The following is a 25,525-nucleotide window of genomic DNA, read 5'->3' on the forward strand; positions in this document are numbered from 1 at the left end:
ACGTCAATCCCTGTCGACACTTTAGCTCTACCACGTGCTCCATCCATACATAAAAATGTTTAGTATATCATTATCGTATTAATTCTATAGTTCTATACATGATAAAAAAATGATTAAATTAAATTCGAATGATCATCTCGTATTTCAAAGTGTCAAAACAGAGTCTAAGTCTTCTGCGAATTTTCATCGGTACATGAGCCCGAGGTATTTCAGAATAGAAAGAATGGGCCATCTGGAATTTTATCGGGGTAGATTAATTGGAATAATCAAGACAGTTCTGCCAACTCGATCTACTCATTAAATTCTTGAATTTCTCATTCGACACATTTAGTCGTAAACAGACATGAAGAAATGGGAATGTTCATGGGTTGTATGGAAATAAATGTTGTCATTTAGGAAACTTTAATTAAAGGAGTAATTAATATTATTAATTGCGATTTTTTTGGTAATTTAGGGAAAGAATCGTCGCAATAATTATAATTTCAGAGATTTTCTTTAGAGATTAATGTACTGCTCAATTGAAAATTTTCAAGGAAAATTGTTCACGTAACGAAATAATTTTTATTAAGCAGTAAATAAATAGTAATAAACCTTTGGCGGACTTCTTGCGAAAGAGAAGATAATTTTTATTAAGAATGGGGAGAAGTATTTAATAAAAATTACTTTTTTATTCGAATTTTCCAAATTTCAAAAATATCTCGTCATGAATTTATGAAGAATTGCTAATTCCACAGACTTTTGCTCAAGCTCAGCAGATTAAAGCCGAGAATTTTGTTTAGTCAGCGACATTTAAATAAAGAGAACAGTTCCGGTAATCTAATCTACCCTTCATTTCCACGAGTTTCTATTCTTCTCGGATAATCAACAAACGACTTTTAGCAAAAACAATTCAAAAACTTCAAGTTGAATCCGTCAAGGAATTTTCATTTATAAATTTGTTGTCATTTTTTTCGCAGTAGAAATAGATGTGACAAAAAACGTTACCACCCCCTTTTTTTTAATGATGAAATTTCGTTCTCATGTACTATTGAGGAATCGAAAGATTGATGGCCACCCTGTGCAGAAAAAGTTCGGGAACTGTTCATTTACGTCTGACCTGGCCGAAAGGGAAAATGGTGCGTCCGGATCGCAAGTTCCGATCCGAAAAAATCCCAAAAAAATCCCCGCCACGCGCCACATTCCTCCCAAACGTCGGCTCTTCCTCGGCAGATGTCGTCAGATCGTCCACCCCCGTCCGTCCCTTCAGCGTGGATCCACCTGCGCTCGAAGCCACCTCCACAATTCCAAACTATCTATCACTCCCACCCCTACTACCCTGTCAATCGCAATTAATTCATTCCGGATGTTTCATTCGCCCCCAAAATGAGTTGACCTTCAGCCATCAATTTCCCAAATTATTTGGGAACTATTCAATATTTTAAAAACATTTTTGATGATTTGTTTGCCAACTCTACCTAATAAATTCGTAAAGTAAAATCGTAAAAATGTTTTCTAAAACATCTCCAAATTATTAAACATAATTAAAATGTATAATTAATTATCATTTGTCAAAACTATTTAAAATCAGTGCCTTTAACCAGTTCCCCACGAATAAAAAAAACTGCATGAAATTTCATATTTTTCCCACACGCACAACTTCTAATTTCAAATATTTTTCAATTCCACTCTATAAACGTCAACCAATAACGACCCCGCACATCCAAATTTTCATAATTTTCCAGTTGACTCCCCCAACCTATATCTACCTTTCAATCCACGAATTTTCCTCTACCCCCACGACCGGAGCACCAACAATTTCTAAATCACCCCCCATATTTACATTACACCCCATAAATACCACCCAATGAAGCCCACGACTATCAGAAGCGATTCCAAATCGAATCCCATCTACTTCCCGACTCATTATAAATCAAAATAAAGCACCAGTGAATTTCAATCTCCCGCCGTCGAGTGGCGCCCCCTTGAACCCCCCGTAAAACACGCGAAACTCGTAAAAGGGCAAAGGCTCCCCCTTCCCCTCACCCCTTCGGTTCGCGTCGCGCTGAATCGTCGTCATTCGTGCACAGCGGTCAGAGACACGAGAAACCGTCTTATACTGTCCCCACCGGTGCCACTGGGGGAGGGGGGATGGGGGAGGAGAAGGGGGGAGAGAGAAAACGTGACAGTGGAATACCGCCAAACGTCGCTGGTGTACGGCGTCAGTGGCGGGCGGTTGGGGGGGCAGGCGAGGGGAGGGGGGGGGTGGGGAAAATGGCCGCGCAAGTGAGAGATCGACGATGAAGAAGAAGGAGAAGCGAAGAGGCGACGATGTATTTTATCCACACAGTTGAAGAGCACCAGCAACAGTGTATTTTATTTCATACGAGTGGAATAGAGACAGAGTTAATAAACAACTTGTCGGTGAAAAAGAGAGGGAGTTAGTCCCCAACAAAGTTGGGAAAAGCCGATGTGAGTGAGAGGGGAGGCGCAGAGTTGAGAAAGAGCCTCACTCGCAACGGCATGAAACGTTCAGGCATGTCTCGAACTCCCGGCATGCTCGTTGCTGGTGAGTAGACACAAAATACTTGTCTGTGTCCGTTGTATTTTCACGGGACTTTTCCTCGTTCTTGTGCCACACCGCGATTAATAAATAATTTTTTTTTTTTTTTCGACAAAATTAAACAGGTGGAGATGTGGAAACGAGATGAGGACTCGGTTCTGTTGTTTTTTCTGTGATTCAACGGTTTTGTGATTTGTTCTGTGCTCGTGAAAATACGGAGGACGTCGTTAATTGGGGTGAATACCGTGGGACATGAGTGATTTTTTTTTGGTTTGAGATTCAGCTGAGTGAGTGTTTATGAGATCACTTCACAAGACAACAACAGGTACCAGGAATTTGGAAATTTCATCGAGTGACAGTGATTTATCAGTTTTTCAACGAGGTTAGCCGCTGTAGTTTGGCCATCTTTCGATTGAATACGACTGCTTTTAGTTACCTCGGTGTTGTAAACAATCGACGACGATTGCTGGATGTTTTGGGAAGAGTTAATCACTCACTCGTTGATAAATGAAAGGATAAAACTTGAGAATTTATTCAGTTCTGGGGAATGGATAAACAGGTTGTGGTGAAGTGAGTGATTTTTGTTATTTTTTTTTTTATTTGCTGGATATATCCTGACGAGTGGTTTCAGTGAAGAAATACATCGATTGCTGTTCATTACGGGAATTCGTTGGATTATTGGAAGGTGCATTTTTAATTGATACGTTCGATTGAAAGTTTGTGAGATCTGGAGATTTATATATATATTTTTTTTATGATCAGTGCCTGGGTCGTGTCCAGTGATATTTATATACATCTTAAAAAACTGGTAACAGACACGCATCTTCTGCTGCTCCCCTCTCCCACCCCTCCTGCCGCCCTCTCTTCCCATTACCTCCCTCCCCCCCCCTACCTCTTTCCCCTGTTGACTTCTTCTCCCGGCAATGTTAACGGTGGAATTCCGCTCTAGAGGAATCTGAAGGCGGGGACTCTGACGTCACTCCGCTCATGATAATGAGGTAGGTATTCATGATGGCGGAGTAGCAAGAGTGGAATTAAGATGATTTTTGAGAATTTTTTTGATTTTTTGAAGTTGAGAATTTCCACTCTTGCTACTTCGGTTTTTATTAGTTAACATTTCTAAATTAATAGTTCAGCTTTTATCTGATGATATGACTGAGTTTGTCGGTGGTCTCATTACAAAATACATTGACAGATAAAATGATATCTGTCAAAGAGAAGGGAATTTTGATCGAACTGTCGTTTGATTGGGAGTTTGAGAATTTCGATATTTTATTTTTTGACATTGAGAATATTTTACTTTGATTTAATTTTGATACTTCAGTTTTTATTCGTTTGCATTATCGGATAAATATTTTAGCTTTGGTCTGATGATGTGAGGGAATTGTTGGTTCTCTCACTCCAAAGTACACTGACAGAATTCAATTTGTTTAGTGAGGTGAATTTTAGTGGTAATCAACAGTCGATTTGTTGTTAATTCTCAAGTAATGATTTTGTAGGTATTTCGACAGTCAATCTCGGTTGCTATTTATTTATATTTTTAGATGAGGAGTTCAGAGGTTGTTTAGTAATTAGTTGGTTTGGATGAGAGTATTATAATGAATTCCCTAAATAATAGCCTTTTCTCTATAAATAAATGATTAAGTTATTAATTACTGTTTGACATATTAACAATAATACAATAACTTACGATTCAAATTTCCGATTGATAATGAATTAAGTGTTTAATAACACAGAAATTTAATTTTCCAATTTGACAATTAGTCGAGTAATTGCCATTTTTTTTCACAGAATAGTTCGAAAATGGAATAATAATTAATAATTTGGTTGAAGGCCTTTGGGGTAATGGGCAGTTGAAAATTCTCGCGAGAACGTCCAACAAATTTCGTTATAAATAAAATTGATAGAATCAGTAATTCGTGTTTAATGTCAGATTTGATTTATTTGGAATTGATTAACGTGTACAATTATTTTTTCGAGAGAAATACATTAATAGAAATAATGAACTCTGTCAGTGTGAGAGACTAAGTTTTCTTGGGAGTTTTAGAATGTCAGATTCAGTGGATTGGATTTTGGACGACAAATAACTCAGGAATTCAAAGAGTCAATAGGATTAATTGACAAGTTAAAGACTCCGGGAATGATGATGATAGTTAAATATTTACTCATGTCGAGAAATAAAGATAAAAGTCAGAAGTCTGTTGTGAGGTGGAGAGAACACAAGATGATTTCAAAAATATACGATTGTTTCATTGACGATATTTGAGACTAAGAAATTTAGGGAAAAATATCAAGAAATTTTTTTATGGCTCTTGAAATTCCCTAGATTTCACCAGAGATTTTCTCTTGTATATCCAGATATATTTTGGATATAATCAGACCATTGGTTTGGGGAGAAAAATAAGTTAAAGTATTTCCTGCTCATTGTTAATGTCTCTGGAATTAGGAAAGTTGGAGAGAAATTTCAGATCATTCGTGGGCTATGGAATTGTTGATAAAAAAAAGGGTTTTGATATTTCTGCTGCGATTATAGTTCGTTAGATTCCCTCGAAACCATCAAATAGCGTCTTCTTATCAGGGAAAATGAATTGATGAATCCAATTAGATGATTTCATTCATTCCACTTGGCTGAAAGTGTTGAGTTTAATTTTTTGGATCAAGTGAAATTATCTACTGGAAGATATATCTATTTGCAAAATTATAACCACATTTCTGACGACAGAAATCTGAGTCAATAGATAGTTTCGAATAGGGTCAGCAGGGCAATGTCTGGAAAATTGTCATGAAATATTGCTCAATTATCAAAATTAAATTTATACTGATTACTTAATCTTTCAATAATATTTGTCATGCACAGTCATGTGATCACCATTTTTTTTCCATCAATATTTAATAAATAAAACAAATCAGTAGCGGAGTGATAAAACGAGATAAGTCACCTTTGACTATTAATCAGTTTTTTATGAGTTTTTCAGAATCTATGGGAGGGACCGAAATTTTCATTATGACCTTTTTCGTGGAGCGAAATGAGTTCTATAAAAAATGTAGTTACAAAAAATTCGCTATCTCCCTTAGATTCGGCGATATTGTTCAATAAGTGGACTGAGAGATAAGTCAATTTATCTCGGTTTACCATGTCGTTACTGAAATATTGCTGGGGCGTTAAGAAATCAGACGTTTGAGCTGCATTCAACTGTTTGGATCTAATAATTTATTCTGTCAAAACTTCAGACAGGACTTCATTGAGAACTTTATTTATTTATCTCTCCACGTGTCTACCCTCTGTCCAAAACTGTCGCTTATGATGACAAGAAATAGTTTAGATGATGCCATGAAGTTAATACATTCCTTAAAAAAATTTCTTTTACCCCAGTTCCTCTCACTCAATTGACTTTACAAATCTGACACTTGAAAACAATTGACCTTTACAATATATTTGAATGCCCTTAAGGAAATTCTGGCCAAAAATATTTCAACAACAATAAAAAATAAAAATATTTTCCGTGAGTTCTCCCCCACTTCACAATAGAATAATTGAAAAACAATTTTTTTTAATCGATAAAAAGCATGGTCACAAATAGAACTGATTGATTGATGATATTTTCGTATTAAAATGTATCTCAATGTCTCATTTTTTTTTGCACTGAATCTAGAGCGCACTGAAATATGCCAAGGAGACGGAATGGGGAGATACCACTTCCGGACGGGTGGGACGTCGCCCAGGATTTTGACGGAAAGACGTACTTCATCGATCATAACACACGGAAAACCACCTGGATCGATCCTAGAGACAGGTGAGAATGCTTTAACATCACGTACTCCAAGACAAGTTATTTTTTACTTGTCGTTTTTTCTCCCCCCTTTTTTTTATTTTTTTTTCCTTCTCTCTTTTTTGGTTTGTTGCATTTTTCTTGCAATTACGTTAGTCATCTCTCGAATGCACATGCAAGTACTCGTCTCTGGTTGTCCGTTTTACACACTCCTCTCGCCTCTCTTGGCTGCTGGACTTCTGCACGCACACAAAGTCAGGCCAATCGTTCGCCGCGCCCGCATTCCAGTCACCAGGGACGGAGTGCACTTTTGCACGTGCCCCTGACGTTTGATTTGTTGTTTATATTGCGGATAGACACGAGAAAATGTGATAAATTGACGATATTTTATAGTTTTTTTTGTATCTCAATTTTTTCCCATTTTCGGCCGATTTTTTCACGTTTTCAAGGGATAATTTGGGATTTGAGGTGTTTTTTCGGGTAATTTTATTCTGAAGAATATGCAAATGGTATTGAAATATTGATTGATATGTCAGACATCATGTTTTACTGTTTTTATGGAGGTCTAGGTCACGATTGTACCGCAAGCCCTTGGAGGAAGAATCTTTTATCGAATTTCATTCGTTTTAATGGTTTCGATGGTTTTTTTAAATACTTAGACACGCGAAAAAAAGCCGGAGATTTTTTTTCTGTATTTAATATCTATCTGGAACGATTTTTGTATATTTACAAAAATAGTGATGGCCCGACGATTTTTGTTTGTCCAATTGAAAGTATAAAATCCTTTCGAGACGAAAATTTCAGTAGATTTTGTTTAGCTGTCAAAATTTTCGATTGAATGAACGTTTTTGTGACAATAATTTATTTTATCATTAAAAAAATCGACATGAAACTACTGGAGCCCAATTCGGAATATTAATTACTGTTTCTCAATTTGCTAGAAATGATAACGTGAATCCTGACAGGAGCGATCGTTTATCGATATCAAAACCTTAAGAAAATATCGGAAAATTGTCGGATCTTTTATTTTGTCAATGAAATTTTATTTCATTTCTTTTCAAACTCGGAAATGAGTAATAGCAGTGGCAAAACATCAGAATATAATTTTTTTAGCTACCGAAATTTCCAACAGGAAATGATTCTTTATATTTTCACCTCAGGCCAAACCATTACCGAGATAATTCCACACTTAGCAAGATGAAAAAAAATTGACATGACGTTTTATCGTATCGCTACCGAACCTTTATGATTTTATTATGATTACGACGCACTTTTTTCAGGGGATCAATTCATTCAAACCTTCAAAAATCGTTGCGACATTAATGATAAAATAATCTCTTTGCATATTCTCCTTGAAATAAAAAAAAATGGCAGGAAAAACAAGCCTCAAGTATCTTGAGAATGCGAACGTCACGAAACCGAGCGTTTACTTTCACTCTGGCGTTTTTTTTTTTTAAATTCAGACGTTACCTAAAATGCTATGAATTCAGTAGCGGAGTGATAGAGTCGACTTATCTCCCAGTGAAATTTTCGAGAAAATATCTCTGCGTTCAAGAAAGAACAGAAACATTTTTTGAGAATTTTTTTAAAAAAGCGGAATAGCTTTTCCACGAAAATGTTTGTCATCTTCTTTTGAAATTCCGGGAGAAATGGGGGGGAATTCATTGTTTAAGACATCTGATAAAACGGATAAACGTGACATTTTTCGGTCGTCACGTGATGTTGAATGAAAAAAAAAACATCGTGAGGATATTCTTTAAATTTGGTTATTTTGAATAACTTGACAGTTCATTAACATAATTTTTCACCCGGAGATTGTCATTGTTTACTGACTGTGGCCGTTGGTAAATGACCTTTGAAACATTTCCGGCGATATTTAAAAGTATATTTTATTGTATCATTTGATTTGGAATTGTCTAGCGGAGTGGGAAACGAGACTTACGTTAATTACGGTCATTAGTAGTCTCGTAAGAGCCAATCATTTTCGAGAGAAAGGTCAAGATTTCTTTTATAGCTGAGAAACTTCCTGGTGCGGAGGGGAATTTATAATATAAAATATAACCATTAAGGGAAGGGATAATTTTCCGGAAGTTATGATTTATTTTATTGTGTTTCGTCATTTTTGGGGGAATTTTCAAGGGAAATTTACGCTACCGCCCCTTTTATTTTCCTGGTCACTTTCGTAGTCGGTAAATGAACTTGAGTCACGAGATTTTATACATAACCAAAGAATAATGAACAATTTATTGACAACAACAGAGCGACTTATCGAACAAAGTTACCATCACATTTTTTACATTAAAATATATTTTGTTTTTTTTTTTGTTTTTACATTGAAACATTTTTAATTTGAGAATATAAAACTTCCGAATAAATTCACTCATCTAGTCTTGCTTTAGAGAATTATATTTTAATTATGAATGAATCATCATCTGTGAAATAAGTCCACAATTTCTTAACAGATATTGTTCTTTTCTTCGAGTGAGACATAATTTTATTGTCACTTTTGAGTCACGAGTTTTCTTAAAAAAAATTTTTTCTCAATGTAGTGGTTTCCGAGAAAACATTCATTGTTGCGGACATTCTCCACCAAAAATCGCTCCAATAATTCCCCCTCAATTCACTCATTATCTACACGATCTTATCATCAACGAAAATTGGATTTAGTGGAATTATTCTAAAAATCTACATTATTTTCCTGCTCCGGAATCCACTGCCTTCAGATGATAAAAGACTACTGAGAAAATTAGTCACAAAGAACATTCCTGAAAATTCCCAAGAATCTTGATGACCTAATCAACAGACAAATCTTAGAATGACTGACAAAAATTATTTCACACAGCTGAAAAATTTATTAAAACACTAATTTTCTCGTCACAATTCCAGCTGTAATGAGTGGAGGAGATAATTTCACATTAACCGAACAAGTTTCTATAATTCCTTCTTTTACTCCTTCAAACCAGAATTTTTGTTCGAACGTTTGACCTTAAATTTAAGAAGAACTATCAAAGCCCACTAAAACGTCCGTGACATATTTTTTATGTCGTTTTTTTTTTATCGCAAAAAAACTCGTTTGATCAAGGCTGCACAGTGTGTACTCTGAAATAGCGAAAAAAGAATACGATAAAAAAGGCATTTGTGGATAACCGGAAATCCGGTGATTCTGGCCGTGCTATGAATATTTGAAATATTTGGAATTTCGCTGGTACCTATTGTAGTCATGAAAAACTCGACAGGAAGTGACAACAAACGTTGAACAGGGTACTCTGTATTTTTTGAGAAATCCACGTGGCTTCAGTTTTATTCTTTCGAGATTTTTTATTTCTTTTTTTTTTTCTTCTTAATTTCTTCATTCTCTTATCGCCTTTGGTGGAGAAATCTTGAGGCTTCCTCATCTCACTGGTGCGTTTGACTCGACTCTCACCGCATCCCACACAACCGAAAAATCATTAATTTCTGGATTTTTTTTCTCTCGCCTGTCGGACACATTTGACTTTTCTTCGTGATGCGCATACGAAACAAGTGATTGCACAATTATTATTATTTTTATGGAGGGGTTTGAGGTAAACAGAGAAGTCTTGAAAGTATTTCCATTATTATTAGAATTGATCGGCAGAAGATTCAATTTTTTGAAATATTTTTATGTGTTTTCATGTAAATGTTCATCAAATTTGCGAATTATTGTCTGAAGCGTTTGAATTTACAAAAATTAGTCTTTTGTTACCTATTAAAATAATTCTGTGCTGAAGATTTTGAAAACAGGAGAATTATGAATAACGACTAGTTTGCAAACATCTCTTAACCGAAAAAAAACAATAAAAAAATGTAGTTCTTCTCATTCTTTGCGTACAAAATATTGGCGAAACTCGGGATTTTATTGGGAAATATCAGTAGCTCGGTAATTATGAAATCGACTGGAGAGTGGTGAAATGTCACGAATTTTTTTCGAATTCTTTTCCAAATATTTTTCTTCAGATTTCTCGAAACCCTTTCGCTCTCGTTTAAAAATATTCGCGAAAAAAAAATTACAAGAGATCACTAAGCGTTTCATAAACAGTCTGTTATCATCTGGGATCTAGTCGTCTGTATAATTATGAAAAAATTTTCGTTATTGTTCCCAGCGTTCACGTAATTTTTCCCAAACGATGAAAAATCCAATTAACACCAATCGGTACCGTAAATTTTCCGGAAAAATTTCTCACCGTGTAAACATTAATTATGACGAGGAAGGAGTTAATTAAATTTGTCCGTCCATGAGAATACAGACAACTCCCATTTTATCATTTTCGTAAAACGTAATGTACGTTAATTCAGTCACTTACAAAATAATTGCACGAAATTGGGGACAATTAAATTCGGCATTTTATTCCAAACTTTTTTTGTTTCTCGTTTTTCCACACCGAGTTTCACCCCACTGATTAAATACGTAGAAGGGGAAGGACTGATGGTTGATTATAATCATTCCAACGTTTTTTTTTTTTTTTTATTTTTTCGTCGAATGGTATTTCGTGTCGCAGTGGAATTCCGAATGAGAAATTCAAAGATGAACCTGCTCATTCGATGGCCCCGAGTGTATGAGTGTGGGGGCTGGGTTCTTGTGGTATCTTGAAAAAACTTTCTCCTGACCAGGTGCGAATGCACAGGAAATTTCTGTATGTTCTTTATTACTTCGCCAAAATATCCCAATATTTTTATCACTTTGAAACCGACAAATATAATCAATAAGAATGAAAACAATTACCACATCGTTAGAAAGATAATTATAATCATTGGAAATGTCTTCGCTTATCGTTTGATATATTGCCTCTACTAAAAAAGAGAAACTCCCACCGAAAAATTAGCATTAAAATTGAAAAGGATTAAAAAATCTTTACGATTCAGCAAAATCTGTCAAGTTTATCGAATCATAAATTTTTTTTCTCTGAAGGAACAGACCTGGGGGATCGGTAAGAATCTCATTCGATTCTTTAACCAAATTCTAACACGGCCCTGAATTTTTCGAAAATCAAGGAATAGCACTTGAATTGAAAATCATGTAAATTTTATGCTATTTTGGAGTAACACGAGATCACCTTTGACTATTGGCAAGTTTTTTATGAATATCACAGAATCTATCGGAGATAGAGAAATTTTCATTAGAACCTTTTTTGTGGGGCTAATCGAGTTCTACAATAAATGTAATAACAACAATTTGGCTATCTCCCTTAAATTCGAAGATATTGTTAAAAAACTGAACTGAGACATATTCTCTATAATCCCCTAATTTTTCGGTGATTTTCATTGAATTCTCCCTAAAAAAATTCTCTCTAAGGATTTTATTTCCTTAGAAATTTGTCTATTCTCATCGTTACACCCACATCACAATTTGCACACATATGCCCTCATTACGTCACAAAACACAGGTAAATCCCCATGCCAGTCTCCGATATTTGCATTCGTGGAAACGTGACCTCAGTTCTCAGAAATGTCCGTTAGTTCCCCCTTAAAAATAGTCCGAGGGGGTCTTACATAGGAGAGGTAGAGGGGGTCCACTAAAAAATAAACGAATAGAATGAAAAAGAAAAAAAAAACTATTGAAAAGGACAAGAAAGGTACGCAAGTCCCCGAATATTTCTCTCTCCCTTTCTCACTCGTTTTTCCCATCCTCCCTCTCCTCACATTTCTCTCCCTTTTTTTCCTCTTGAATATATTTTTTTCCCCCCCCACTATAACTTTTTTTTTCCTTTTCTCTACACCTTTGCTAAAGGCAAGAAGCCTCGAATCGCCTTTTGTTGACCAATTTGTGAGCCGTCAAGCGATGGCGATCTTTTAGAGGATGGAAAAATGATTTACGACTCGAAGCGTAACGGCTACCGTTCGAAAGGATTAGAGTCCTCCGAGAGTGGGTGGCCCACTCTTCTCAAACTTGTTGCGTTAGAATTTAATGATAAAAATCCGTTGACCTCAACCTAGAATTAATTCTCTGCGACGCGATCATTACTTGAGTTTTATGGCAATTTATTTTTTCCTGTCGAAGACCTCATTTTTATTCACATCCACTCATTTCTCATTAAATGAATTGAAGGATTTTTTTTTTCCTAAAATTTGATCAAAATAATTCATGAAACCAACAGAATATTCCTTCGAAATGGTTTAGGGTGCGTAAAGTGAGGGTTTTACGCACTCGATGTACAAAACCAATCACTTTAACCCACTACCACAGAATTTCGAACAGGAAATTCGATGGATATAGCATATGATACAAGAATTTACGTTTTAAAAGGGTTTAGGGTGTGTAAAGTACTCATTTTACGCACTCTGTGCCTCAAAGTGAATCGTAAAGTTCACTTTGCCCCCAACAATCAATATATTTTTAACAATATTCATTACAAAATTTTGCAATAATTTTTTTTTTAGTCAAGTTTATTTTTTTTTGAGGCTTTAATCCTTTTCGATGCCCTTTTAGTAACAAAGGGACGTATGGCAAAGTGTAATTCACCAAGAATTTCATTCCTGCAATGTCTCTACGCCTCTGCGAGTAGTGAACAACCCTTGATATATTATTACAAAGATAATAATAATTACAGTAGAGAAATATGAAATAAAACGACGATACTGAAACTCCCGGAGGGCCATAAGTACCGATGTTTAACGCACGATGGTCACGTAGTTGATGAGCCATTACACATACGGTTATTACTATGTAAGACGGGTACACCAGTAGGTTATATGCTCGCAATAATTAAGGATAATCATGGATGCGTTTTAATTCTAAACTATGTAGAATCTCTACCAGGGCATAGCCTCTCCCATCCTCACTAATATTTTTCATTTCCTTATTCTTTTACTGTCGGCATTAAATTTTGTTTTGAGGAGTCAGGGACTTTGGTGGTTTGTTTGTATTTTAATTTGACCTCCGTGTGACCGACGGTGATTAATTAATTTGCCATTTCAAAATTCATTATTTTCAATCGCAGTAAATTTATTTATGTTCTGATTTTGATTAGAAATTGATTTCTTGTCTAGAAAATGTTTCCAAAGAGTTGGAATTATTTCAATCATTTATTTATCAATTAACAGTGAAGGTTGAAAAATGTTGAGCACAATAATTAGTTTATAAAAAGTTTGCTGCAATCGAATCGGCAAATATACCTAAATAATTTTAATTTTTTTTATGAAAAACTTATTTGTAATTAATTTTCTCTATCTGTGGGTGGTAATATCGGTCCATATTTCAATCAATTGACATTCCTCATAACGAGAACCAACAAATGGGGAGGAAAAATCATTCTTCATTACCTAAAAATAATTTCAGGAATTTCGGTCTACTTTGATCGTTCGAAAAAAAAAACGAAAGATGGGGAAAAAAATAATTGCTAGGGGAGGCTGGAGACCTTTCTCTAATTTGGGTCACCGTGAAGTACGTTGGTATGCGTTTTGGAATGCGTTACGCATCCGAAAAGAATTAAAGTTGAACACACGAGTTTTGACCATTGGAATTTTTTCTTAAATAACTGTCGGCGTTTTATCAAAGGGAATTTCTACTGAAAAAAAATTGGTGTTAAATTTGCCCTGAATTTACGACAGTTTGGGGAGGGATTTTCTAATTGTTGGTCGCGGTGGTACCATAATGGCCGCGACTAGATCGATTTCGGTGCGAAATTAAGGGAAAACGAAGGACGACTTTAATTGTGAGAATTTTTGGGAATTCAGGAAATTGTTAGATATTTTTTGGAGCTCAGGAATTCGCACGTAATAATTTAATTTTATTTATGTATTTCTATAATTTCTATATTTTTATAATCTCTTTCATTTGCAAATGTGTTTGTCGTATGAGGAGGTCAGGCAGACCTCCAAGGTCACCTTAATTCGTTTTTTTGTATTTGAAAATTTGGGCAGCCCCAGAGGATGAGGTAATAAACTAGAGATTATCCTTCGGGTCATTTATAATTCCATCGTAGCGAAAAATTCTCGATAAATGATGTACCAGGTCCGTAATCTGCTCGTCAACTTTCAGTAAAAATGACCGAGCAATTACGTCCTTTTTCAGTAAATTTTCAGGAAAAAGTCCAGAACGTTCAGGAGAAATTATGGAAAGTGCAGTAAAAAAAATCCTCAACTCTTCCATAATTTTGACAAATAGATTTTCTGGATAATTTCCATCGCTTCCAAATCGAATGAAATATTTCAGTTTCTTTATGTCTCCAACGAGAAAAAAAAATGATTAAACCCGGGAAAAATATTTCACTTCCTTATGCGGACGGGTTAAATAGATTCATCCGACAGATGGTGCACGATTCGATCTTCTCTTGGGTTTGATGGTCGGGGACCTACCTCGTTTCAGTAAGAGGTGGACGGATATCTCGTTTTTTTTTTTTTTTCTCGTTGAAAAAGGAAAGATGGCAATGGTGTCTACCATTTCTTATTTCTTTGGAGACTTACGCACGTGCACATGCGCACAAACGATCGTACCATCTCCCTGTACTCATTTTCAAATGCCTCTTCCTTGCAACCGGTATATAATGTATGTAACCGACCACTCTGAACTGCCTAAAAATAGATCCTGCCGGCTTTTAAGTGCATTCCCCGCAGAGGAGATGCAACCGAGCGAGCCGAGGGTTGCCCTCGGGGACACATACATTTTTCGTACTTGACTTAATTCGTTGTTTCCTCTTATTAATTTTTTCCTTTTACTCCGTTTGTACCCCCACTCCCCCCTTCCCCCTTTCGCTTCTTGTTCATTGATAGTCGACGCTATTTCATTGGCGACGATTTATCATCGACTCGTCATTTTTTTTGCTGGGGAAATTTTGGGGAAATAATTTTTCCGGGGAAAGTGATTACGAAAAGAAAAAGTGAGGAAATATTCAGGAAAAAATAGAGAGATCGATTTCAAATTTTTCTGGAAGAATTTATATAAAAAGTATGGAATGCGCTCCGAAATTACGAATTTTTATTTAATATTTCGTTAAATATTGCAGGGGAAATTTGTTCGGCTGTTGTTATTGACAAAATTTTTTTCTAGACTGAGAATTTGAGAAAAATGACAGATAGAAATAATCAAATATTTCCAACAAAAATTTATTCTTTCCTGATTTTTTAATAATTTTGGAGGTCCAGTGCAACTCGGAGTATTTTTTTTTCAAACTTGATTTTCATAATTGTTATTGACATTTGACATTTTAAAGTTGTGGAATAATTTTTTTAATCGTCCGTGTCCGTATAGTCAAGTTGAATCCATCGGAGTGAATGAAAGTCTAGACTCAATTCGGTGAATTAATTGCCGAAGCTTTCATTCACTCCGCGAATCGCTAATCCCGCAATTTCCGTGAATCGCGAGAAATTCGCATACGCAAACTGAAATCTCTTCGGCGAATTCCCATTAAATAATTCGTAGTTGTCAAATCCCTCAACTACGCGCGTGAGTTTCTCCGAAAATTCCGTCTCTATTTTTAATTTCAAAGCGCACAAATACCCCACCGAGTTTTGGCGTCGATACAGCCCAAAAGAATGTGTACGCACTATAAACACTCGAGTGACTGCCTCTCTATAGCTGTCCATAAACCCGGGGGTTAAGAAAAATGGTTTTTCTTTAATTAAAAAAAATGGTTTTTCTTTAATTAAAAAAATGGTTTTTCTTTAATTAAAAAAAACGTCGCATCAAATATTCAGTCGACATTTTTTTTTAATTTTTACGGTAAATAGTGTTAAAAAAAGGAGCGGCAAACTGATCACTATCTCATTCAGACTGTCCTTTTGAACTTAAAATAGAAATTTTTGAAATTCGGATAGTTTTTCACGTCTTTACATGTCACGTTATGGATTATAATTTTTAGAAGTCAACAATTCGCCAGTTTTTCAAATAAAAATTGTTCGCGATAAAATTCTCATCATCGAAAACACCAAAAAACTAAATCGCACGAAAAGAAAAATTCTTTAATTCTTATGCTGTGATTTGTCAGCCAAAACGTTCAGCGTAAGCGTCAGCGTAAACTGAAAAAGTCCGTAACTGATTCCGTTAAATAAAAAAAAATTCTCTTCATGCGATTGACCGTTTCGTTAGCGAGGACTAATCGCAGAAAATTCGTAAATTTAAATAATGAAAAATATTAAGTGGTAAATATGTGGTTATATTTTAGCTGTTCATATGCAATACCATCAGTCAAGTGACGCTATTTGCTGTCAAAATATTGTGATTTAATCCGTGACGTTGTATAGAGTATAAACTTTTTACAGTGACTGTCGCGCGAAAACCTTAAATAAGAAAATTTTTTTATCCACGCGGACGTTTTTAGACTGTCTTTGGTATGCACTGGATTTTTCCTAAACGCAGATGGCAACCAGTTGGTCTTCACATCCCACCGTCACATTCTCCTTTCTGCCAACTTCACGAAATACTTACACATACCACTATCACCATTTATTTTCAGTGCAAAGTGCACGCATTCGCATTCCAAGATATTCCAAAAACGGAATCACGAGAATGGAATTAAATTCCTGAATATATTTCTCATTTAATTTATTTTTTATTAATTCACTGGAGGGGGATTCTTTTTTATTCTCTTTGTGGAATATTCAGCGATACTCAATGCACATTACCATGAATTTCATGAGAATTTGCGACAGGAGTGCGTTCAACGTTCCATTAAATCGCACGTGCGCGAGAAAAAGATAAATTCTTCTCTTTCTCGCGGTTAAAAAGAAAATTTTCTTTTTGTTATTCTCATCCTCTCCGCAAGTTTGTATTTACCCGCACGCGATATAGTCTCCAATGCGGGGGCCATGACACGAATTATACGCCGAGGGGCCTCAGGAATCTTCCCAAACTTGGATATATCTGAGACATTCCCCCTTCGGTGATGACTAGCCACATTAATTCGTATGAAAGCCGATAAAAATTTTTGGGAACTGCAAAAATTAATTTCTATGGTCTCGAAATATTTGTGAACCTCCAACTTCTGTGAGGGAAGAAACAGTCAATAAAAATTTGGTATTTTTTTGGTAATTTTGGGGGGAAATGTGATTAAGGGTGTTGCAGTGTAGAATATTTACTCGACAGTTTTTGGTCAAATTTTTATGGTAAATAGGTCAATTAAGCAGCTGCAAAATCATCATTTTTGTGTGACAATTCTCTGTTTTGAACTGAATATAGAAATTTTCCAAATTTGGGGAATTTATCACGCGGTTAAATGGAGCTGAAGGGTTAGAATTTAAAAAAACAACGAATCGATAGTTTTGGGAATAAAAATGTTTTGGAACAGATTTTTTTCCCGCGTAGAAACTTTTTACATCCCTTTAAGGCAAATTTTACGGAACTAACGGAATATTTTCTGAGGGTTTTGTATTTTTATTTGAATTTTCCCTTAAAGTAGCTCAACCCTAACATCGGTTTGTTCCCAAACGTTGGGTTATTTCTTACCGAGGATCGAAAAAATCCTCGATATTTTTACATCCCGCCTCCAAAATTCAGCTTTCAACCCTCAACTCAAACGAAAATACTGATTTTCCCATAAGACACCATATGAATTCCCAAATTTTCAATGTTTATTCCAAAAACCAAAGATATTGAAATCGCTAAAAAAATTCCCATTCATAATATCATAGATTTTCCCCAAAATTAAAATTAATTAATTAATTAATTAATGCAGGAAATTTGTACAGGAAATTAATTAATTAAAATTTTCTGTACTTTTCTCTAATCAATTGCATAATCGCTAATCTGCGATAAATTTCTTAGCTTCAAAAAAACATTTCTCTCCCTACGAACGAACCCCATCCAATCCCAACTTAAAAGATTATCAGCTCCCGTTCTATTTCTCTTCTAACATCACAGTCCAATCGATTCGAATCTTCGAAATTCCCAGTGACGTCAATTATCTGCGAACAGCCAAGCGTCTACGTTGCACCTCGCACGTAACCCTTTTCGCATGCGTCAAGAGCCGGCGACTAGCGATAAAACGATATAAAAAAAATAAATAAATAAATAAGTCTCTAGAGGGAGACGAGTAGATAGCGTTGAGTGCCCTTGGGACAGAGCCAGCCTCAGGTAGCCACCGTTGTCGGTGACACCCACGCTTTTTCAAGCCGATAATTTCTCACAAATGCGCGTAATAACTCAAACACGTAGAATTTAGCCCACGTAAGTGGCCCGATACAGGTAAAATACTTGTTTAGCCAGTGGCATTAGTCGTAGAATTCACCTGACGGTGAAACTCACCAGTTGGAAGGCCGGAATTGAAACCATTATTACCAAAGAAAAAAAAAATACCACCACTACCACCACCACCTCACCCCACTTCACCCCACCTCACCCCACCCCACCCCCCACTGCATTCTCTTCTACTTTATTTGTAAGGAGACTAGGCCAGTGTAAATTCACCATCTGAGTTATTCATTTTGATTGTTGCAAAGCGCAGACCGTGAGGCTGTGATATACGACAAGGCGCCGAGTCACTGCCGACAGTACGCCCACGGGACACACTTGAAACGCAGGTTAATTTACCCCCCGACATTAGACCGGAATGAATTTAAAATGACCCGACGAATTTTCCACCGATTTAAGTCGATTATTTTCTCTTCATAATATGGAGTGAGAAAATTATTTAGGTCAAATATTTATTTTGTTGAGAGAAGTATTTATTGTTTAAAAAACGTATTCCTTTGGATGGGGAGTTTTCAGAAGAGGGTAATTAGTTTTTGATGATGACGATCTTGTTGCTCTTGACTGTGATCATATTCCATAGAAATTTAAATGAAATTTCTTGATAGTTTTTCATTTTTGTATATTTTTGGAGGAGAAAAATTTCGAGGAATTTTTTAATGCTCATAATTATTAACGATTTAATTTATTATTATTATTATTATTATTGAAAGAATAACTACTTCTGGGAAGTAAATGAATATTTGGCAAAAAACTTCGTTTTCTCATTTTTGACTTGAATTCCGTAATTTTTTAAATTAATTGTAAAATGATCTTGAAAAGAATGACTTTTTGTCTCGCTGTGATTCATAAAACTGTATCGATCTTTATCTTTGTCATTTGGCTCGAGCGGATATCGATGATAGCGAGGTGTCAATTCATAACTCATGTCAAATATTGTTGTATCTTTGCGGAATCTTTCAGGGTGAGTGAGAGGTGTCAATCTGAGGGAAGCGATTTTTAGAATTTTCAGTGTCACAATGTACGGACAGCAATATTCACATATAATACCACAAGTGGTTCAAAATTATCGAATATTTCCCGATAGATTCGTTGCAAACAAATGAAGGAGTCAAGTTTTTCAGGCTAAAAAATCACGAGTGCGAAGCACGAGTGATTTTTCCTGAAAAACTTGACGACTTCATTTGTATGCAGGGAACCTAGAGGGAAATATTCTATAATTTTGAAGCTCGAGTGGTATTCAGGGGATTATTTTTCCTATCCAAATTTCGGCCAAGAGAATTGTGCCATGACATGAAAAGAGGTTTATTTGGTTAAGTGTCGTTTGTTTACCAAAATATTCAAAAAATTATCGCTGATATTCGAGGTAGGCTATACAAAATATCAACAAATGGTGCAATTCTATTGGCTGAAATTTGGGTGGGAAAAATAATCAGTAAAAATTACGAACTCACAGTTTACGAAATCACCGATTACGAAATCGAATGGAAAATTTTACGTCACGATATCGCAATTTTTCCCAGACGATTCAGATAAAAATTCCGAGACAGTTTCGTTAAATTTCCTACAACAATACAATTTTTATTAAATATTTCTCTCTCTGTGGAATGAAATCACATGAAATCATGTGATTTCATCGATTGCAAGGGATTTACTGAAATCGTTGAGAATTATCACATCGTTATCACTCCAGTGATGTGGAATTTTACATTGAAACCAATTAAAAAAATTAATAAAAAATTGCTGGTCATTTAAGAAGTCGATAATAATTTTTGTTTTGACTTTGGTTGACTTCAAATCAATGATTTTCACTGTCAAAATCATAATTACATCAGAAGTGATTCATTCAACCGGTTGAGCCAATAATTTCGCTGATTTTTTATGAACTTTCCAATTGTCTCAGTGATTGATCGATTTTTTTGTTCTCAAAAAATTATTCTCCCATGATTGTCTTCAAATTACTATGAATCATCGGTTACCTTAATTGGGAAGAGAATATCTGCAGTGAATCATCCTGTCGATATATAAAATAAACGTCAATTACATTCCATATTTTTTTTGTTCGACTCCAGTACATTTTTCCTTCATGATTCACTGCAATTGTTCTCTTATTCAATCATTAATTCTGAAAAAAAACGTCAGTATCAGAATACTGGGTCAGTAGTAGTCGAGTGAATGTGACCGTTTCGTGGGCATGAATGCAGGCAAACTAGTTTCCTAGTAGATAATGGTCAAAGCAACTTGTTAATTCATGCTATTCATTTAGTATGTGAAGGGAGAGGAAAACTTGTACATTATCAGATGTTGAAAAAAAAACATATATTGCAGAATGTATTAAACTTCAGATTAGCTGATCGATACATGAGATTGGACATTTGGTTCAATGACTGTCACCTGAAAAAATCATAAGAAATTCGGATAAATAAAACCACAAATTAAATGGTGAAAGGGTTTTTCGTGTATTCTCGATACATTATCTTCGAGATATCTCGATAATCGGGAGTTTTATCGAAAAATGTGTCGGAATGTTTTTCACGGGAAATTTTATGATCTATAAAAAAGGTCTGATGACATTTATTGATAAATCGTGTTTTCTAGTAAATATTCAGGAAATAACTTGAGAACTTCTTTTTGGGGGGATCGGATTGGAGGAATCAATTAAAATCTATCTGCTAATTATATTCAGATTTTTTTGATTAACAATTTTTATAGCCTCAGTTTTTAGGTGAATGTTCTACAGATCTCTGATATTTCGAGACGAATCGACCTCGAAATATGTTAGCCAATGTGTTGGATCTAGATCAATTGGTAAATGTTGGAATCTAGTAGGTCAAACATTAAAAATGCCAAATCCATTTTTCATAGTTTATCAATTTTTTAAAATAAAATATCTCCTACTAGATCTTTACGAATCACTCACCTCCAGAGATCTGTTGTTCCCCTCTAAAAATTCATTGCTCTACCAAACCCTCCATCATTCAATAAATCCCCTAAATAATTTGGAACTATCTCTACAACACAAGTGACTATAAATTATCCCACTAAATTCCCACTGAATATTCACTGGACCATTATCATTAAATTTTCAATTAATTCATCCAAAATTAACCTCAATAATCCACATCATTCAACATATTCCCATGACATTATTTTCCAAATCTCCAACTCTTCAAGACACCCATCAACCCACCTATCAATTCCAATCAACAATTACAAACACATAAGTAATAAAAAAAAAACAATTCTCATAATTTCAAAATACGTTCGTGGTAAAAATAATTCATTGAAGCATTAACAAATGCAATGTGACAATTGTCCCTCCATTGTGACCGATTTTCACCCACAATAATGCAGTTGGCTCCCTCCAGTTTTAGAGCGGCAAAGGAATGAAGGCCCCGAAGAGAGGTACTTTTACAAAAGTTACAGGGGCTCCTGGGGAGGGGGGAGGGGGCGGGGGGGGGGGGAGGAGGAGGAGGTGCTGGTGGAAGAGGGGATTACAAACACGGAACGGTATGAAATGTTCCAAGCGATGCTGGTATCACCGGGCTGGTATGCAAGGGTTTCACTCGCATTCCTGTGATGCCTGCTCGCGCCTCCACCACCACCACCACCATCACCATCACCACCACTGCTGTTTCTCTCCCACGGGCACAAAGACCGACGTAAAAGTAGGTGCACAGCGAAGTGTATACTAAATTCACTGCACATATATACGCTTGTTATTGAGGAAAGAGGTGGTGGGGGGGGAGGGGGGTTGCCCCCCTTTTGAAGCGTTGGAATTATTCGAAGGAAAAGGCATGAGAGCAATTGTCCATATGGCAGGATATACACATAAGTTGTTTATTTATTTATTTATTTATTTTTTTCTCACAGGTGGGTTTTGGCCTTTCTGGGGTAGATGCTGTCAGTAATTTTTTTTTGAGGGGGTGGGGGTGTTACTCGGTCATTTGGAAATGTTTTTTAAGTTAGTGTGAGGCTGTCAGTGGGGCTGGCACTTGATAATTGACGTGTATAGTGAAGAGATAACTATATATTTTGCAGTGTAATTATTCTCTGTATTTTCTGTTTTTTTGTTTCAAAAAAAAGGTCAATCGATTTAATTTTATTTGCTGAATTCAATGATGCGGATTATACTATGAACGGTTTTTATTTGAAAAATTATCGGCTCGTTGATTTTAAATACGTGAAAAGCTCCCCAAATTTCCCAAATTCTACCTCAAGTTCAAAACAGTCGATCTTAAAGATAAATTGATGATTTTGCAGTTTTTTTTAACTATTCCCCCAAAAAATTTAAACAAAACCTGTTGTATAAATGTTTTACATGACAATAACCTTAAGACACATTTGACGAAATTATTAGGATTTTTTTTTACAGTATTTCATTAATTTATTAAATATTTCTCTTCGTGCAGGTGTGAAATAAAATTGAACTCTTTTTTTATTCCACTTCTCCCTGAAACTATCGATCACTATCTCCCTCAGACAATACATAACGAGAAATTTATTAATGGCAGTATCGATTGTCTCCCAGTTCTGTTATCGTCATTAAGTTGAGTAAAATGTCCCTCAACAGTTTGCCCTTTGTCTCTATGACTTCTTATCGATTAATCACTGATAGTCGATAGTATTTGTCGCAAAGTCGTGCTTTTAAAAATAGTAAATTGCCAATGGCGCTTGCGTCACGCTTTCGGAATGTTGGGGTCACGAGTGTATTGGTTATTACGAGAGCCGAGTAAACGTAAACACCAATGACTCTACTCACAAGTTTCAAAATATGTGTGTGTACGTTACTCGCGAGGTGACGCTTATCTGGGTAGAGGGGGAAATTACGAGTGACGATTGTCCGTTTGTAAACTAAGATGATGACTACGGGAGACTTTTAATGAGTGGAAGAAATGAATTTTGTGTGCACGTGACGTATGACGTTTTTTAAGGGGTTATGCCCGTTCATAGGTCAGACAAAATCTTTTATTTTTTATTTTTTGTGAAGTGGTTTTTTTGCGGAGGTGAGGACCTCCGCAAGGTGTCGTGAACGGGAAGATATTTCTAATTCAAATTATTTGATGGGTTAATACAGGTAATGATTGCTGGAATAGTCAAAATTTTGATTTTTGCCAAAATGGCGATTTCCCAGAAAAAAAATTTTTTTTCGAGGAAATGTACATTTTAAAATGCCTTAAAAAATCGAAATTATTGTCAGAAACCTTATCCCTTCGGTCATTACCTCCCAGAACTCCCTAAAAAAATCATATGAAAATTTCTAACGATTGATCCAGTAAATTTTCATTTGAAAGACTATTCTCATATTGATTTTTAAAAAATTCTAATTCATGACCCTCCATGACAATTCTTTTCCCTTAAACACGTCAAAAATTACCAAAATTTCTATCTTAACTTTACAACTGTCAATCTCAAACAGAAACTAATCATCTTGTATCCAAATTTTCGAATTATTCATCCTACAAATTAAAAAAAAATCGCGAGTTAATGTTTTACACAGCAAAAATCTGAATATTTCCTCACTTTTTTGTCGAGTTAATTTTTTTATTGTAACATTGCGACTTAATTCACACAAGAAAAAAAATGGAGGATTTATTCCAATACTAATACAGCACTAATACACCATTGTTATTCGCTAATAATTCCCGGTGTTTAATTTTCCTAGAAATTTTTTTTTTTACAATGGTTAATTTACAAAACTCTCGGCTAAACACCGCACAGATTATTGTGTAAGAGGCATTGCTCAGTGGTGCCAAGGGGGTGGGGGTGTAAGACGGAATAATTCGTTGTAATGCTCATTTCTCTGAGAATTCAACCGAGAATAATGAGTCACTTGAAATCGCAAGGCTAATTCAACTCGAAGGTCAATCTCTCGCTTACTTTCAATGAATGAATATTCCTCGCTTGACTCGCAATATATATTTTTTTCATTTGTAATTTCTTCACTTGTTATTTTGTTTTGCTCGCATTTTTTAATCATTATTTATGATGATAAATGTAGGAGAGGGTAGGCTCGTTTAATTTGAAAAAGTAATTGAAAAAAAATAAATGGCTCGTATATCTTCGGGGGCGATGACAAGAGGAGAGATTGCAACTATACTATACAGTGAGTGGGTGGGGGTAACTTGAGCTGTTGTTCATTTTCAACAGATTGAGTTCACTGAAAAATCGCCTTAATATACATTAGAGCAATATTTCATATTGAAGTTATTGGGGTTACTAATTGTGAAATATATCATCGAAATTATCGATTTGTTGGTACATGAAACGTAAATATTAATCATTTTGGGTGATTTTTTTTAGTCGGGGGGAGGTTTCTACCAACATTGGAACTATTTTCCGATTGAACTGAGTTTTTGATTTTATCGCAGATAACGTGCGGCAGGAAATAGTCAATTATAAATTAATTTAATTCATCACCAATTTACCAGCAAAGGGGTAAAACGAGAGCAGTGACCGCATCACTCAATAAAGTTTTTCAGTAATATTTCCAAATCTAAGAGAGATAGGAAGATTTTTGTCATAACATTTTTTGTGGGATTTCATTTTCTCCATAAAAAAGGTAATAACAAAAATTTTCCAATTGTCCCTAGATTCCGAGATATTCACCAAAAACGGTCCGGACTTATCTCGTTGTACCACTTCGCTAGTGAATTTCGCTAGATAATTTAGCAGATTTTATTCTGTCGCATAGATTTGTCATTGAACTTTTCATTCAGGACTTCTGACTCGTGAACAACATTTCCTTTTAATTTCTCCTTATCTTCATTATTCATTGTTATATCAATTTATGGGAATTTTTCGTTAAATTTTACGGGAGAAAAATCACGGAAAATTGAATGTAACAGGTGTGAGAATAATTATAATTATCAGTTTGTTTTATTTTATCTCAATCATTAGAATAATTTTGTATTAACCTCGGATAGACGGTGTAAGGGGCCCCGGGCACGCTTCTTGCGTAATTGGGCACGGCCCGCGTCCGATTTTACGTAAGAGCGCGCGCGCATCCCCGCATTCCACAACCACTCAGCGATTTTTTTTTTATTTTCTTTCAACAAATTTGTTTCTCTTTTCATT

General features: G+C 35.4%; 1 protein-coding gene across 2 annotated transcripts in view; it reads left to right on the forward strand.

Annotated features, from left to right (window-relative positions):
- Positions 1–2,250: 2,250 nt before the first annotated feature.
- The window catches only part of Kibra (kibra), a 67,020-nt gene continuing 43,745 nt past the window's right edge, over positions 2,251–25,525 (forward strand). Inside the window, exons 1-3 of one of the 2 annotated variants that reach the window (XM_064135355.1) lie at positions 2,251–3,224; positions 3,302–3,537; positions 6,193–6,333. In XM_064135355.1, coding sequence (XP_063991425.1) covers positions 6,206–6,333 — 128 coding nt within the window. In that variant the 5' untranslated portion in view covers positions 2,251–3,224; positions 3,302–3,537; positions 6,193–6,205. Of the gene's footprint in view, positions 3,538–6,192; positions 6,334–25,525 lie in introns of both variants that reach the window. The other variant, XM_064135354.1, reaches the window with a different exon arrangement.

The sequence above is a fragment of the Diachasmimorpha longicaudata genome, chromosome 16, assembly GCF_034640455.1.
Source record: "Diachasmimorpha longicaudata isolate KC_UGA_2023 chromosome 16, iyDiaLong2, whole genome shotgun sequence".
Taxonomy (NCBI): domain Eukaryota; kingdom Metazoa; phylum Arthropoda; class Insecta; order Hymenoptera; family Braconidae; genus Diachasmimorpha; species Diachasmimorpha longicaudata.